The sequence below is a fragment of the Microcaecilia unicolor genome, chromosome 2 (assembly GCF_901765095.1).
Source record: "Microcaecilia unicolor chromosome 2, aMicUni1.1, whole genome shotgun sequence".
NCBI classification, from domain to species: Eukaryota; Metazoa; Chordata; class Amphibia; order Gymnophiona; family Siphonopidae; genus Microcaecilia; species Microcaecilia unicolor.
In genome coordinates, this window is record NC_044032.1 from 647,320,157 (window position 1) to 647,335,739 (window position 15,583).

A 15,583-nucleotide genomic window follows, 5' to 3' on the forward strand; every position below is an offset into this window, starting at 1 on the left:
AACTACTATGTAAATTCCATTCCAAGGCTTCCAGTTTGCTTCGGGTGCACAATGCAAGCCGCAGTATAGCATGTTGGATCGTTGGGTTTCCAGGGCACAGTCTGATGCTCCTGGCCATCACTTCCTGGCCTTTCCTCAACCCCTGTGATCTTCTCTTGATCTGGACCCCCTCTTCATCAAGGCCCCTCCCTGGTCATGCCCTCACCCCACCCCATACCTTATGCCCTAGGTATAAGTTATGGTCATGGAGGTGGGAATGTGGGGGGGGGGGGGCTTTGGGAGCTGGGGTCTTGACTAGGAGTCTTGTTTAGGAGGTAATTGTTTGTGGGGGTGTCTGGATTGGGGGGGGGGGGCTGGGGGCTTGACTGGGGGAACAGGCTTGCATCTTGATTGGGATGGCTTGCTCAGGGCGGTAGAGGGGTGGGAAAACAGCACTGTGGCTGCTGAACTAACGCTGCTTTTGAGGTGACTTGCAGGTAGTGTTAGTTCTTTACCATGGGAATCAGCAACCTGTGGGCATAGAGATCCTGCAGGTTGGTGACTCCCGCGGTAAATCAAGGTACAAGCACGCCTTTTACCATGCCATAGAAAAGAAAAAGATTGTAGGTACTTCAACTCTTCTGGATCTTCTAGGAAACTCTACCACGGTCTACCCCTCCCCACATCCTACTTCTGGCTCTTTGACAGCATAAAAAAATCTTTAGTGATGCTGCAGCTGTTATGCATAGGAACAGCAGGATACCACACCATGGAACTGAGGGGGAACTGAGGGGCAAGAGTGCACATTACATGACAGTGAACTCCTCTGCTTTCTATTCCCACAGTTGCTCATCTTTTTCCTGTCTTCATAGTGTGGGGGTGGGGGGGGTCCCTCTGAACAGGAAATGTACAGTGGAGGAATAGGAAGAAAGACAACCATAAGAAAGCAAGTGCAATGGCCAGTTGCATAACTTCAACTTTAGGGAAGGGTTCCCAGAGCAGGGATTGTATCTCAGAAGATCGGGAAATGGTCCTAATGGGCAGAATGTATGGTACTGGCATTAAGAAGTGTGGGCCAGAAGCTGTAGAGTGTGAGTTAAAGGGCTATGAAGTACAGGGAGGGAAGAATGAGGGGGAAGTTGGAGGAGAGACATCAAAGAGAGCAAGAGGAGGAAAATGAAGGATTCAAGGCAATAGGAAAGCAAGAGGATGAAAACAGAGCTCTTCAAGGGGAGTGAAGCATGAGGGAGAAGATGGGGGGAGGGGGGAGGAGGAATGTGGAAAGCCTAGAGGTGAGGAAAGAGCATGAACGGAAGATGGAGAACTGAAATTTGGAGACAAGCAAACAAAGACAATGCAGCACAGGGAGATGCAGATTGTCCTAAAGAGGAGATGATTTTTTTTTTTTTTTTGGGGGGGGGGGGAGGAGGAGGTTGTAAAGAAGAGACGAGAAAGATGACTGCTCAGTTACAGATTTATAAGCCTAGACCAAGATGGTATAACCCTTCCATGACCAACAGTCAAGAAAATAAACATCAGAAAAGTAGGTTCAATGAAGCATACAAAACATTTTAAATAAATACTTTAATTCTATTATTGGCATTTACAAGTAGAAAGCATACAAGTATGTTACAGCTGTATCAAAATGTGAAAAATATGAATGTTACATAAGTAACAAATGTAAAAAACCCATATTTTTCTTACTTTCCCTGAAAGTAAGAAAACTATTTCGCATAGGAAAATATCATTTTCAAAAACACAGCTTCGGTAAAAAAAAAATGTTCAAAACGTTTTACACAGTACAAAAAAAACTTCCAGCTTTGCATGTAACGATGAGGATTGCCAAGCTCCAACATTCTTTCGGGAGGGAGGGTTAATGACACAAATGGATCTGTTCCGTCAGTTCACTTATATTTTTCACCTGTACAGGAACTTGTAGCATGCCCAGAACGCTAGTACACAGCCCGATTTGCACAATAAATAATCCCCCCCGATATTCAGCTGTCCACCGCCGGCCTTAAACCTGGCTTTTCAATCCCAGGCTGTTTCCGGCTGACCACAGCAACTTAACTGGTTAAGCCGATATTTAGCGCTAACTGGTTAAGTGCTTAGTGGTTAATGATAAGCCTGATATTTATGCGGTCTATTTTAATCGCTAAACATAGCCAGTTTGGCACTGAATATGTGCGCCTAACCAGCTACGTAGTGTGAATATCCGCAGTTAGGCGTTGAAACGCTATTTAACCAGCCAGGAGCCATTCCTGGCCGGTTAAATAGTTTTGAATATCGGGCTCCACTGAAGTAATGAAGAAGTCAAAATGCTGGTTAGGCAGTTCTGTCCTCACAATTTCTAATAGCAGAAAACAAGTGGGAAATCGACCGTGGACTCCAGAAACGAGAGAAACAACCTCGATACTTTAAAGAAGATTTATTGATAAAAAGTATCAAGGTTGCCCCTCTCCGTTTCTGGATTCCACCGTTGATTTTCCATTAGTTTTCTGCTGTTACCACATTTCGTGGGATCTCAGAGTTCTCCACTTTGGTGGACTTCTATTGGATCTCACAATTTCTAATTACATTCCAGTTGGAAGCACAGGACCCAAGGTATACAAACGGCATCTCTTAAGAAATGGACTGGCTTTTGCAAATATTGTTAAGCATATCCAAATATGCTGTCTGGCTTCCTTCTCTCTTAGCACCTATTCCTTGGACAAAAATTCCAAGCTCCGTCGATAATAGCTCAAGCTTATCTTTTCTTACAGTACACACTAAATTAAGTCCCAATGACTTCAATTCTGGATTCCTTGATTGAAAAATTGCCAGGATCTTTCATATACCTCTTAAAGAAATTAGAATCCAACATGAATCAGCTAAACAAAATATTAGACATATAAAAGACAATCCTTCCTCTTCCTCCTCTACAAAACCTCACGAGTTCCTTTTCCTTTTTTGCAAGACACATTCATTTAGAAATCACTAATTGACCAGTTGTAATTAGAAAACACTTTTCAAATGAGGCATGCTGAATGTCTACTTTTAACATGAAATGCATGCAGAAGTGCGCTTGTCCAAGCATAGTTAAATTATAGAATTATTTTGAGTCCATTTCAGCAGCATAATGGTTATTATTTTAAACGGTCTTTTCCAACCATGAGTTCAGACTGGCCTGATGTTCAAATGCTGACTTCAGTAACGCGTCAACACACAATGGTTGGGCTGTTTTGTAATTTAGCACTTTGTCAATTCTGTTTCGCAATACCTACATATACTGTTCAGCTTCTCTATCTTTTGAAACGGGCTGGATTGTGCCACCTTTGTTTGCTTCATTTGCTGCTGTTTTTTCTGGGAGTGATGCCAAATCTTTAAAAACATCCACATAATGTCCAAAACCGGGCCCCCAGTTCAATAGGCTGTCCCAGTTGAAATTTCCAGCTGACTGTCCAAGCTTCAATGGCAATGAGTTCTCAGCAACAAGCATAGCTGCAGCTGACTGCATGCCTACGGGCCCTCCCTCGGCTCTGCGGCTGCTGTACCGCCTAGGTTTCAACCTAGCTCCATAATTGTCTTCATCATCCGCATCTGACTCATTGACTTGAGATAATTTTGGCATTCTAGAGGAGTACATCATGGGTTTATCCCTATCGTATTCCATTTCTGAGCATGTAAAAGATTCATGGGAGTCACTATCGGATGAAGATTCTGGAGCTGGGATGCCGTCAGCTGGATTTCTTACTCTTGACAGGGGCCTTGTACAGTCCTCTTCTGAGGAAGACCTTCCATGATCAGCACTACATATGCTTGGATTTCTAGGACGAGGGGTGTTAAGCCTTTCAACTTCTTCTATGGAGAGTCCAACTGGAGGTCCTGTCTCCAAAGGTAACTGCCCAATGGGTTGTTTTAAGCGACTTCCTGGCCTTGAACCATGACCTGCTGCCATGGTCTGAGGGCTTTTACTTCTCCTGCCGAGTCGAGTGGCATAGTTAAAAATGCCAGGTTGGCAGACATCACTGTTTATCTCCAAAGGATTACTTTCTCTTCTGGGCAGATGCAGTTCCCTGGCTGGACTGCTTCTGTAGAAGGTGGAAGATTTTGAAAAAGGAGCAGGGCTGTGCCGAGACAGAGGATTAGGAGTTGGACATGTGGAGTGGCTCAAGGAAGTTGTTCTTAGCCCCTGACCGTATGAAGGCTGATAAGTTAAGCTGCTGGCACCCAGTGGCATGGAAGACTGCCTCGCGAAGCCAAGCGGACTGTGTCTCTGAATAGAGAATTTAGGAGTGTGGCTGCGGAACTGTTTGTAGTGCTGAATGATGTCTGCGTCTGAAGGTGCAATACTACTGGCATTTTCAATGTCATAATGCTCTATCTCTGGCTCAGGAGCAGCTAGTGGGGCACTGGGTATTGTCTCTCTGTTATGGGGTATATCTGTCTCGTCGTAGATTAGGTAAGGGTTTTCTCTTTCAATTATATCAGGTTTAGGGTTTCCTTCAGGCTGCTTCCTTATAGTCATATCATCACCATAAGGTGGGATATTGTCGGGATCATCAAATGCAACATTTTCACTCCCCTTTTTTTTCTTTTCTTTGGGTTTCTTTTCACCGTTTGGCGTGGCAGTCTTTTTGTTTCTACACTGGTTGCACAGGATCAAACTGAGGACCAGGAGAGCCAGAATCGTAGCACAGCTGCCAACAATAGTGGGAACGGCCCAGAGGGGCAGAATGAGTTCCTCCTTGTGTGGGTTCAGGATGCATGTGTGTCCTCCATTGATTCCACCTTTGCAAGTGTGACCCTGTGGACACAGTACTCCCAGGCAAGCTAGCACAGTTTCACAAGTTTTTCCCGTGTGTGATTCTGGGCACGTGCAGGTGAATCCGGAGTGCACACCAGGTTCACAGCTACCACCATTCTGGCAAGGGCTGGAGGCGCAGTCTCCTGGAGGGACACACTTGTACGCGTACCACTGGTTAATGCACATTAACTCTCCCCAGCACGGATTGCTAGAACAAATATTAGGACCTCGACAACCAATCTTAACCGATGGATCCATCTTGGAGACACTGAAAAGGCTGTGCTTTCCACTGAAAGGAAGGTTTTCTCTGTTGTAACTCACATAGGCAATGCAGCCATCGAATCCTGGAACAGTAAAGAAAAAGAACCATTAAACCTCAGATATGAGAATTAAGCAAAGACTAGAATTACTATAGCATGTGCTAGTCAGCTGGAACACACTACTGTTTTCTACTTCCTTTAATGTGGCCTTAGGGCGCCCTTGTGCGGATTTTTGCCACAGCCGTAAAATGGCTGATTTTCTGTTTTTGGATTAACGGTTATACGCTATCATTGCCATTAGCATCCGGCCATTTAAAAAATGTACTGACTCCTATTTTATAGGTAATCCTGTGCTAAAATTACCCCCAAAATGGAAGAAAACCTTTGAAATCTTGGGCACATTTAGATATCACAAGAGCTAACTGAAGTGTTTTTTTTCTAATGATGAGCAGTATTCTGGGGAGCCATGATAGAAACACTATGGACATCAAGTCTTAATTAGTACTTCAGTACATGTGTACAGTCAGATTGGGGACATTTTACGACAGTGTTCAATGCTGTATTTTGTATTAGACAAATCCGTCATGAGTAGATTCAGCTCAGTTACAGGGTCAATTAATCAAGTTAAGAAGTGTTGGGCACATGCTCTATTCAAGTTTCATTTCAAACAGCTTTTACGCCAATGTGTCATATAAATTAGTCAAAAACTCTTTTCATGCAGCATATGAATAAGTAAAGCCAGAAAAATTAAAGCACAGAATGGAAGAATGATCAATAGGAAACGTGATTCTAGAATGGACTGGATGAGGTTTGGCAGCTACTCTATATTCCTTCCTGCGAGGAAGGAAGAGTTTTCACTACAGGAAAACATCTGCGACTAAGAGTCCTTGCTAATCAACAGCTAGGTGCAAACCTAGAGTAGGGTCAAAATACTTAGTTTCATTTTTGATTTTTTCTTTTATATGGAAGTATCTGGATACAGAAATGCACCTTTTTTTTTTAGGAATACGACTGATTTACCATGAAGCTGCAGGACTCAAAGATTCAGTGACCTCTTTTGAAAGTCAGTCAAATAAATGTTTCAGCGGTTGGCAGTTCATTGGTTTTCCACACAACTTCAATTTTAAACACATATGTAGACTGAGCTTGCAATGAAAAACAAGCTGAGAAGCGGAGGGCTACATTCTAAGGTAAGCTGGGTTCAAAAGAGTAGTAGTACATGGAATTCCCACTAAGAAGAGAGAAATTGTCATTGGAAGGCTGTAGGGTCTGCCTTTTGCTCTGATAGTTTGTATCCAGCATATTCTGTTTGGTGCTACGTGATCAGTGAGTTGACAACACATATACAAGTAGGACTCTTCGTTTTGCATTCATTACTTGGTGTATTTATTGACCCCTGATGCAGACGCTTTTTAGCGTTGAAACACGGCCTGTGTCGGGTCGTTATCTCTGATATAATAAAGACTGTTGGACTCACGTCTCCAGTGGTGAATCGTCTATTAGTCTCTACTTTTGCCTTCTGTCTAGGGTCTGCCTTGCATCTTGTTCTAAATAAAACTAACTCTTCCCTAACTATGATCTACATTCTTTTTGACTTCTTCCCAATTATTTATTTTTGTATTTATATGAAGTCTTTATTAAACAGTAATAAAATACAATGGACTCTGAAGCCAAGTCAACAATATACAAATACAGAACTTTCAAGTCAAACACAAGTTCTTGCCAATTATAAAAGCTTTTTCATTCAGGAATTACATATTTTACATTTGCCTTTTATTTTGCCATTTTTATACAAATCCACATGGAATTGGGCAGCATAAAAACGTTCTGCACAGTTTACGACTAGAGGTTCCATCTTGATGACAAGGAATTCCGAGGAAAATATTGTTATCCATGTTAAATTATTACCATTACGCTAGACAGCCCAAACAGGATGGCGGCTTGAGAGGGAAGCATACGACTGTCCTGTTTTATCTTCCTTCTGGTCTGATGTTTGTTCTATGATCATTCATATCCTTCCAGTATGCGACTCTTTCTCTTATACTACTATAATTGTACGTTCGATGGAGAATGACTATGTTCTTGATGAAGATCAACAAAAGTTACTGGACATTATGCTTTCCATGGCACTAAAAGAGACATTAAGTCATTGGAAGATTACTGCGGTAGTGTCTGTTTATCCATGGTGGAATTATTTGGGTCAAATAGCCCAGTATAAATATCATCTTGCAGAATGCCGAGCCACTGATATTATTTAGAGAGTCTTGACTGATTTTGTCATACCCTTGGGTCTTTTTGACGGTCCTGTTTACAGCTGCCGTTTGCTTTTGTTTTTGAAATTATTTTGCTGTCATTTATATAAAAAATATTTGTATATTGCTCTCTTACCCCCTGTTGACAAAGCTGAACTAACAGCTGCTGGTGCACTAATGCAGACACAGCTTTGTAAACGGGGGGGTTAGTTTGATGTTTTTCTTTGTGTTGCTAAGGGCTGATCGCCCCTTTTCTTTGTATGTCTGGGATTTTTCTTTTCTTTCGAATTTCAATACAAATTATCAGAACTAAAAAAAAAATGCATATCCTAATTTCAAGATTCACAAACAAATCACAAGTGTAAACCCCCCCCCACCGAATGCGAATGTAGCTGGGTATGGAATAGTTTTGTACATGCTTCAGGGGATGACTTAGGCCCCTTCAACAGAATACTGTTCACCGTTGGTGTTCTTAAAACAAATGTTACTTCTTTGGAAAGATAACATGAAGCTTCCTTTTCTACATTTTACAAATAAGTAACATAAAATGCTAAGGATTTTCTTTCTTCTGTTCTGTTGCAAAGCTTCTCTATTTATCCCACCCATGCACTAGCATGCACAGTTATCACATCCTCTCCTTTACCTGAATCAGTGCTATGGGCAGTCTGGCCTGGTGGGATTCCTCCAAGGGAGATGGTAAGGACATTTAGGCCTCCAAAGTCTTGTGTGACATGGAGTATGTCTCTGTTGTAGGTCCTGTCCACGGATAACGTAGTAGAAGATCCATTTTTTTCCAACAGAAGAGAATGCCAATGGCCATCTGCTAAATAAACCTCTGGGACATTTCTCTCCACTTTTCCAGCAATGCCTGCATCAGATATGTAATGCAGTTTCCCATTCTTTACCTATAAAAAAATGAAGAATTATAACTGTAAAATGCAAACAACAACAACAAAAAAATCCATCATGTGTAATAGAAATTTACACAGAAGACACATGGTTCTTAACAATTAATTTAAAGCCATTTTCATCCATAAACTCCCATCTTTTGCAAAGCTGAAAATTTGTTTCAACTCTTTTCATCCTAATTTTAGGCCTTCTAATGCAGCAGTTTCCAACTGGTGTGCAGTAGAAAGCAAGTGCTTGGGCTATTAGCCATCACAAAGAGGGGTCCAGCTGCCTGTGCAAAAGTCTTCTTTCCTGACCTCCACTATAGCACCTCTAGCTGGCAGGATGTACCAGTGACGTCTCGTTTGCTGTTGCCACCTTTCCCTTTGCAACTGGAACTGTAGGGCCTCATGTTCCGATGAGACCCAGCAGACCTGTGCAGTTCCAGATGTAGAGGGGAAGGCAACAATAGCAGGGAAGAGGTACTGTTTGCCCACTCCTGCTGGCTGCATGCTGGGAAAAAGGACAACATATAACTGTGTTAGCAGCCAAATGGGTAGGAGAGAGGGAATATGATTAAACAAGGGGTGGGGGATGCAGAGGAAAGTGTATTATGCTTGAGATGTGAAAAGATTAGGGATGGGCATTTAGTGCACTATTAATGCCATTAATTTTTTTTAAATTTTAACTATGCTTAGATTTTTAAATCATGATCTACATTTTAAACTCCTGTCTGTTCCCTGCCTACCCTTTTCATTCAGCAGGTTTAAAAAATTTCCATGCAGTGAGAATTTACCAGTAACCTCTTATGGCTATGTTCAATGGGTTTATTGTGTCTAAATGACTACTTGCTCAATCTTTGACATTGGCTCATATCATAGTGCTCCCACTTTACCAGGTTCATATAGACCTATCTCACTTTTGTGAGGAAGTCAGTAAGTTTAAAGAAAGTTACAGCACAGGGAGATTTACGGTGAGGCCAGATTAAATCCCTATCTTTACAGAAAACAAAGAAACATGCCAAGGCAGGCGTTCCATGCTCGGTGTATCGCTTCTTTGGAGTGTAAGGCCTGTGGGATATTAGAGAATACCCTCTCTCATGCACTCTGGACATGTCCGAGCATACGGGACTATTGGCATCAGCTAAGGATTTTCTTTCTTCTGTTCTGTTGCAAAGCTTCTCTATTTATGCCACCCATGCGCTAGCATGCAAAGTTATCACATCCTCTCCTTTACATGAATCAGTGCTATGGGCAGTCTGGCCTGGTGGGATTTCTCCAAGGGAGATGGTAAGGAATTAAGGCCTCCAAAGTCTTGTGTGACATGGAGTATGTCTCTGTTGTAGGTCCTGTTCATGGATAACGTAGTAGAAGATCCAGTGGGTGCCTAACGATTCTGGCTGCCTGGCATAGTTTGCTCACCTAATTACATGGATTTCTTACCCCTTATGGGGAATTTGGCCTTCATCCCTGGGGTAGACTCTCTGGTAATTCAAAATTGGGGCGTGAAGGGCTATCTCTGTATTGCAGATATGTTGAACACATATTGTAAACCATATGGTAGTGCTGTGAACACACTACTTCCATACCCTGGGAATTTCTATGCATATATACAGGTCGCCCCCTATGTGTCTTGCCTTTTGAGTAAAGACTGTGAGTTGAATGTGGTAACTTGACTGCAGTTTTTTTTTACATCAACTCAGGTGACATGCATGTCTGTGGCATATTTTCATAAAGCTCTTACTCTGTTGATGCCTGGGAAGACTTATGCGCCCATTGTGACAAGTTGGTCGGTGGAGCTGGGTCATCAGGTAGAGGAGGGGGCACTGTGTGCTATGATGCATCTTATCCCGAAGATTGTCTATAATGCTAGATAAAGGGAATGCCTGTTTCAGATTTTAACAACAGCATACTTTTCTCCAAGGCAGGCGTTCCATGCTCGGTGTATCGCTTCTTTGGAGTGTAAGGCCTGCGGGATATTAGAGAATACCCTCTCTCATGCACTCTGGACATGTCCAAGCATACGGGACTGTTGGCATCAGCTGTTCTCATATATAAACACTTTGTTTCCATTGCCTGTAGAATTTGTCCCCCTGAGTTTTTTATTAGGGACGGAACAATATAGGGGCACTCTGTCCAAAGGACATCGATATTTTCTATATAAAGCATATGTGGTGGGTGTGAAGTGTATCTTGACGAAGTGGTGTGTACGAGATGTTACTAATCAGTGGCACTGGCATAATGTGCTTCAGTTGCTGTTAACTTGGGAGTCTCGTTCTGCCTGTCTCACAGCAAAGTGGAGAAAATGGTTTTGGATGGTTTGGGAGCCTTATATGCGATGCCTTTTCCATCAGGCGTGGAGCCTACTTCTTAATACTTTACCTTTATAGGTATTACTGTGGAAACCTGCCTTTGGGTTCTATATTCCTGTATTATTAGACTGCATACTTTAGGGTGGAGAGGGAGGATGGGAAGGAGGGAGGGAATTGTTTTGGAGATTTTTGTTGTTTATGCAGAAGGGGAGTGTCATAGGAGTTAGGCCTCTCCTATGTTGGGTTTGTCTGTTTTACAATATAGGTTAGACTGGTATTGTGGTTGGAATTATTCTTGTCTTTCCTATATTACCACATACATGAAAGGGGGAACGGGGAACTTTTGATGACAAGTTGTAAGGTACTTTATAAAATCTATCTCTGCATTTATATAATGTATTGTTGATAATGTTACTTCTCTTCATTCATCAATAAAAACTTTTATAAATATAATGTTTAATTGTTGCTCACCCCTAATTTAATAGCATGTTGTAAAGGATAATCAGCCATGCTGAGCATTTGTTCAAAAGGATGTTTGGATCAACATTAAAAATTTTTTTTGAAAAGTATGTGTCCAAAATGAATGCCATGATTAAACGTGATTAAAATTTTTAATCGGTGCGCACCCCTACAAAACATACATTTGCTCTGGGGGGGGTGGGGGGATAGATGGGAGAGAATGACTGTGCTTCAAGGAAGGATGATGATTATTGTTCTGGCTTCTATCCACCATAATAAATTCCAATATTTATCTGGAAAGTTGATGAATTTTAATTTTACCTAATGATTTTCTAGTTTTCTATTTTGTTCTTTTTTAATATTTTATTTTAATTTTTATTAGATTTCTAGTTTTATTAAACACTGATAACTCCCATGAAAAACACAAATTAAGGGCCCTGTTTACTAAGCCGTGCTAACTTTTTAGCACGCGCTAATGCTAGAGACACCCATATATTCCTATTGGTATCTTTAGCGTTAGTGCATACTAATTTTTAGCACACGCTAAAAAGTTAGCACGCCCACAGTGTGGCTTAGTAAGAAGGGCCCTAAGGGGCTCTTTTACTAAGGCACGTAGGCGCCTACATGCATACAACAAGTGTCAAATTAGAACTACCAGCAGGTACCGTGTTGCCCTGGGCCGGGCGGTAATTGGCAATGTACGCATGCTGACAATTACCACCCAGTTAACGCGTGAGACTTTACCGCTAAGTCAATGAGTGGCGGTTAAGGTCTCAGACCCAGAATGGACAAGCGCAAATTTTTATTTTGCCGCACGTCCAGTTTTGGCTAAAAAAAAAAGCCTTTTTTGGAGGCACACTGTAAGATGGACCTGCGTGAGTCCAAAATACGCGCTTACACTAGCGCAGGCCATTTTTCGGCGTGCCTTACAAAAAGGACCTGGACAGTGGTCCAGGCTGAAAGAAGCTTTAAATATGGTCACAAACCTTTATGTAAGGAGAGTAAATAAAAGCAAGAGAAAAAGGAAACCAATATGGTTCTCCAAGCAAGTGGCTGAGAAAATAAAGGCTAAAGAGTTGGCGTTACAGAAATACACAAAAACTCAAGAAGAGGAACACAGGGAGGAATACCAGATGAAACTGAAAGAAGCCAAGGAAGAGATACGTCTGGTGAAAGCGCAAGCGGAAGAACAAATGGCTAGAAATGTAAGGAGGGGTGACAAAAATTTCTTCAGGTATATTAGTGAAAGGAGAATGACTAAAAAGGGAATTGTGAAACTAAAAGATACTGCGAACCGCTATGTGGAAAATGATGAAGAAAAAGCAAATTTGCTAAATAGATACTTTTGTTCTGTTTTCACAGAGGAAAATTCTGGTGAAGGACCATGATTGACTGGCAAATGAGAACATATGAGAATGGAGTGGATATAGCACTGTTCACGGAATAGAGTGCGTATGAACAACTTGAAAATCTAAAGGTGGACAAAGCCGTGGGATTGGATGGGATCCACCCCAGGATATTGAGGGAGCTCAGAGAGGTTCTGGCGGGTCCTCTTAAAGATTTGTTTAATAAATCCTTGGAGACAGGAGAGGTTCCGAGGGACTGGAGAATGGCAGATGTGGTCCCTCTTCACAAAAGTGGTGATAGGGAAGAAGCTGGAAACTACAGGCCGGTAAGCCTCACTTTGGTTATTAGAAAAGTAATGGAAGCGATGCTGAAGGAAAGAATAGTACATTTTCTGGAAGCCAATAACCAATAACCACATAGAACAACAAATATAAATGCATGCATCTCCTTTACCTTTACACAGACCTATTTTTATAATATCTGCTTGTTTTAAACTTCTACCATGTTACTCAAAATCTCTATGTAACAATAAGTGTCTAATCCATTACCACTAAGAACAATACATTGTAAGCCACACTGAGCCTGCAAAAAGGTGGGAAAATGTGGGATACAAATGCAATAAAGAAAAAAAATAAATAAAAATAAGCTGTAAGATCCGAGACAACATGGTTTTACCAAAAGTAAATTGTGCCAAACGAATCTCATTGAATTCTTTGATTGGGTGACCGGAGAATTGAATCATGGACGTGCTATACACGTAATCTACTTAGATTTCAGCAAAGCTTTTGACACGGTTCCCCACAGGAGGCTCTTGAATAAACCTGACAGGCTGAAGATAGGTCCCGACGTGGTAAACTGGATTAGGAACTGGTTGACGGACAGACGCCAGAGGGTGGTGGTTAATGGAATTCGCTCGGATGATGGAAAGGTGAGTAGTGGAGTGCCTCAGGGATCGGTGCTGGGGCCTGAATCTGTTCAATATATTTGTGAGTGACATTGCCGAAGGGTTAGAAGGTAAACCTGCTTATTTTCGAAGGAGAAGGGCGCCCATCTTCCGACATAAATTGGGAGATGGGTGTCCTTCTCCTAAGGTCGCCCAAATCAGCATAATCGAAAGTTGATTTTGGGTGTCCTCAACTGCTTTCCGTCATGGGGACGACCAAAGTTCAAGGGGGTATGTCAGCAGTGTACCGAAGGTGGGACGGGGGCGTGGTTAAGAGATGGGCGTCCTCGGCTGATAATGGAAAAAAGAAGGGCATCCCTCACGAGCATTTGGCCGACTTTACTTGGTCCATTTTTTTTCACGACCAAGCATCAAAAAGGTGCCTGAACTGACCAGATGACCACCGGAGGGAATCGGGGATGACCTCCCCTGACTTCCCCACTGGTCACTAACCACCTCCCACCCCGAAAAAAAAACACTTCAAAAACTTTTGTGTTTTGGTTTTTTTTAGACTATGTCCTTCGCTATGCCTCCATCCCTGTGATAGCAGTTGAGGACGTCCTTCCCTGCAACTTCCCTTTTTATCATTGTGTGAAATGTGAAAGATGGTGCAGAGTTTGCTTTGCCTCCTAGGTATATCCTAGTCCCACCCTGGACCCAACTAAATAAATAATAGCGTGCACCCCTGTTGTCCACCTATGCCGGGCATACTCTAGGCAGTTGCCTAGATGACTGTACCAAAGGGGGTTATACTAAGAAAAGGAAAGTATTACACTCTTGGAATATGCATCCCAGAATCTAGAAAACTTGCAGTTTCTGGCTAGAGAGCCATCCAATAAAGTGGTTTGCCAGCATCACTGTTGTACTCATTTAAAATTATGACAGGGTTGACCGAGTTACAGCCTGTGGCTAAACCCATCAGAAGCTCTTGGGAAAGTTAAGTTATGCAGAGCTGTGCACTTTTAGAATGGCAGGGAAGGAATTTTCAAATACATAACTAGTGATGTCACCCAACAGTTCACAGCCAGAATACATTCTTTTTACACTAAGCCAAGCACAGCAGGCAGGGCTAGCCTAATGCCCAGGTTACACACTATGCACCATACAAGAGAGTCTACTTCCATTTCTGGCTGTTCCTCAGATGAAATGGGATGTGAAGATATAATGAGACAGAAGTTTGGACCCCTAGGGAAAGAGTACCACTACATAGTTCGCTTAGATTTACATCTTAATTTTAGCCAAAGAGGATTAGACATTGTTTAGGATACAACTGGTTTCTTTCATGGACACAGATGATTATTACTGAACTTGACCTATTTGACAAGGAGAACAAGAGGGCATGAGAACAGGTCTTGTCTTTCTATGTAGCCAATCGAAACTCTACCTGAGGCACACAGAAGAATGTATGTGACTATGTTTGAAGGCATCTAGCTTTGACTGTTCACTGCCCTAAAACGTAGCTCTATTTATGACCATTAAAATACAAACTGGTACTGGGGTGGGGGAGGCAGAGAGAAAACTCATACGCTTCGCTTAGGGCTAGCTACCGCACCTCCTGGAGATCAAGTGCTGCCTTTTACTCCTGGCCACTGAGCCTGCTTGTCCAAAAGCAGATTAGCAGAATGTGGTTGGGAGTAGGTGAAAGAAGAAAAAGAAACAGCAGGACAAGGGAAAAGCCAAAGAACACAAGACTCTAGATGCTAGCCAGATTCTAGATTTGATTTTTTTTTATCCTGTTAAAGTGATGGGTCCAATATTCAAAGGATTTATGCTCCTAAACCTGAGTGTTATGCTCCTAAACTGGCATCTTTAAAGAGGGAATTATGTAGAGAGGTGTGGTAGCCGTGTTAGTCCACTCTTAAGGTTATCAATAGAAATCAAACAAAATAAAACATGGAAAAGAAAATAAGATGATACCTTTGTTATTGGACATAACTTAATACATTTCTTGATTAGCTTTCGAAGGTTGCCCTTCTGTCCTAATTAGATTGTAAGCTCTGTCGAGCAGGGACTGTCTCTTCATGTTCAAGTGTACAGCGCTGCGTACATCTAGCAGCGCTATAGAAATGATAAGTAGTAGTAGTCTTTGGGATTCCGGAATCTTGCTATTATTTGTGTTCTGGAATCTTGCTACTCTTTGGGACTCTGCACAGAAGCTTGCTACTCTTTGGGATTCCGGAATCTTGCTACCCTTTGTCCTTATCCCTTATTTGTCCTGTTTCTCTGTCCTAATTAGAGAGGTGTGGTAGCCGTGTTAGTCCACTCTTAAGGTTATCAATAGAAATCAAACAAAATAAAACATGGAAAAGAAAATAAGATGATACCTTTTTTATTGGACATAACTTAATACATTTCTTG

The 15,583-nt window shown here is 42.0% G+C and overlaps 1 protein-coding gene across 1 annotated transcript in view; it reads right to left on the reverse strand.

Moving 5' to 3' along the window:
- Positions 1-1,581: 1,581 nt before the first annotated feature.
- The window catches only part of FAT4 (FAT atypical cadherin 4), a 399,251-nt gene continuing 385,249 nt past the window's right edge, over positions 1,582-15,583 (reverse strand). The window contains exons 16-17 of the mRNA XM_030191762.1: positions 7,921-8,182; positions 1,582-5,109 (exon numbers count right to left, since the gene is read on the reverse strand). Of these exons, the coding sequence (XP_030047622.1) occupies positions 3,239-5,109; positions 7,921-8,182 (2,133 nt within the window). The 3' untranslated portion in view covers positions 1,582-3,238. The remainder of the gene's footprint in view (positions 5,110-7,920; positions 8,183-15,583) is intronic.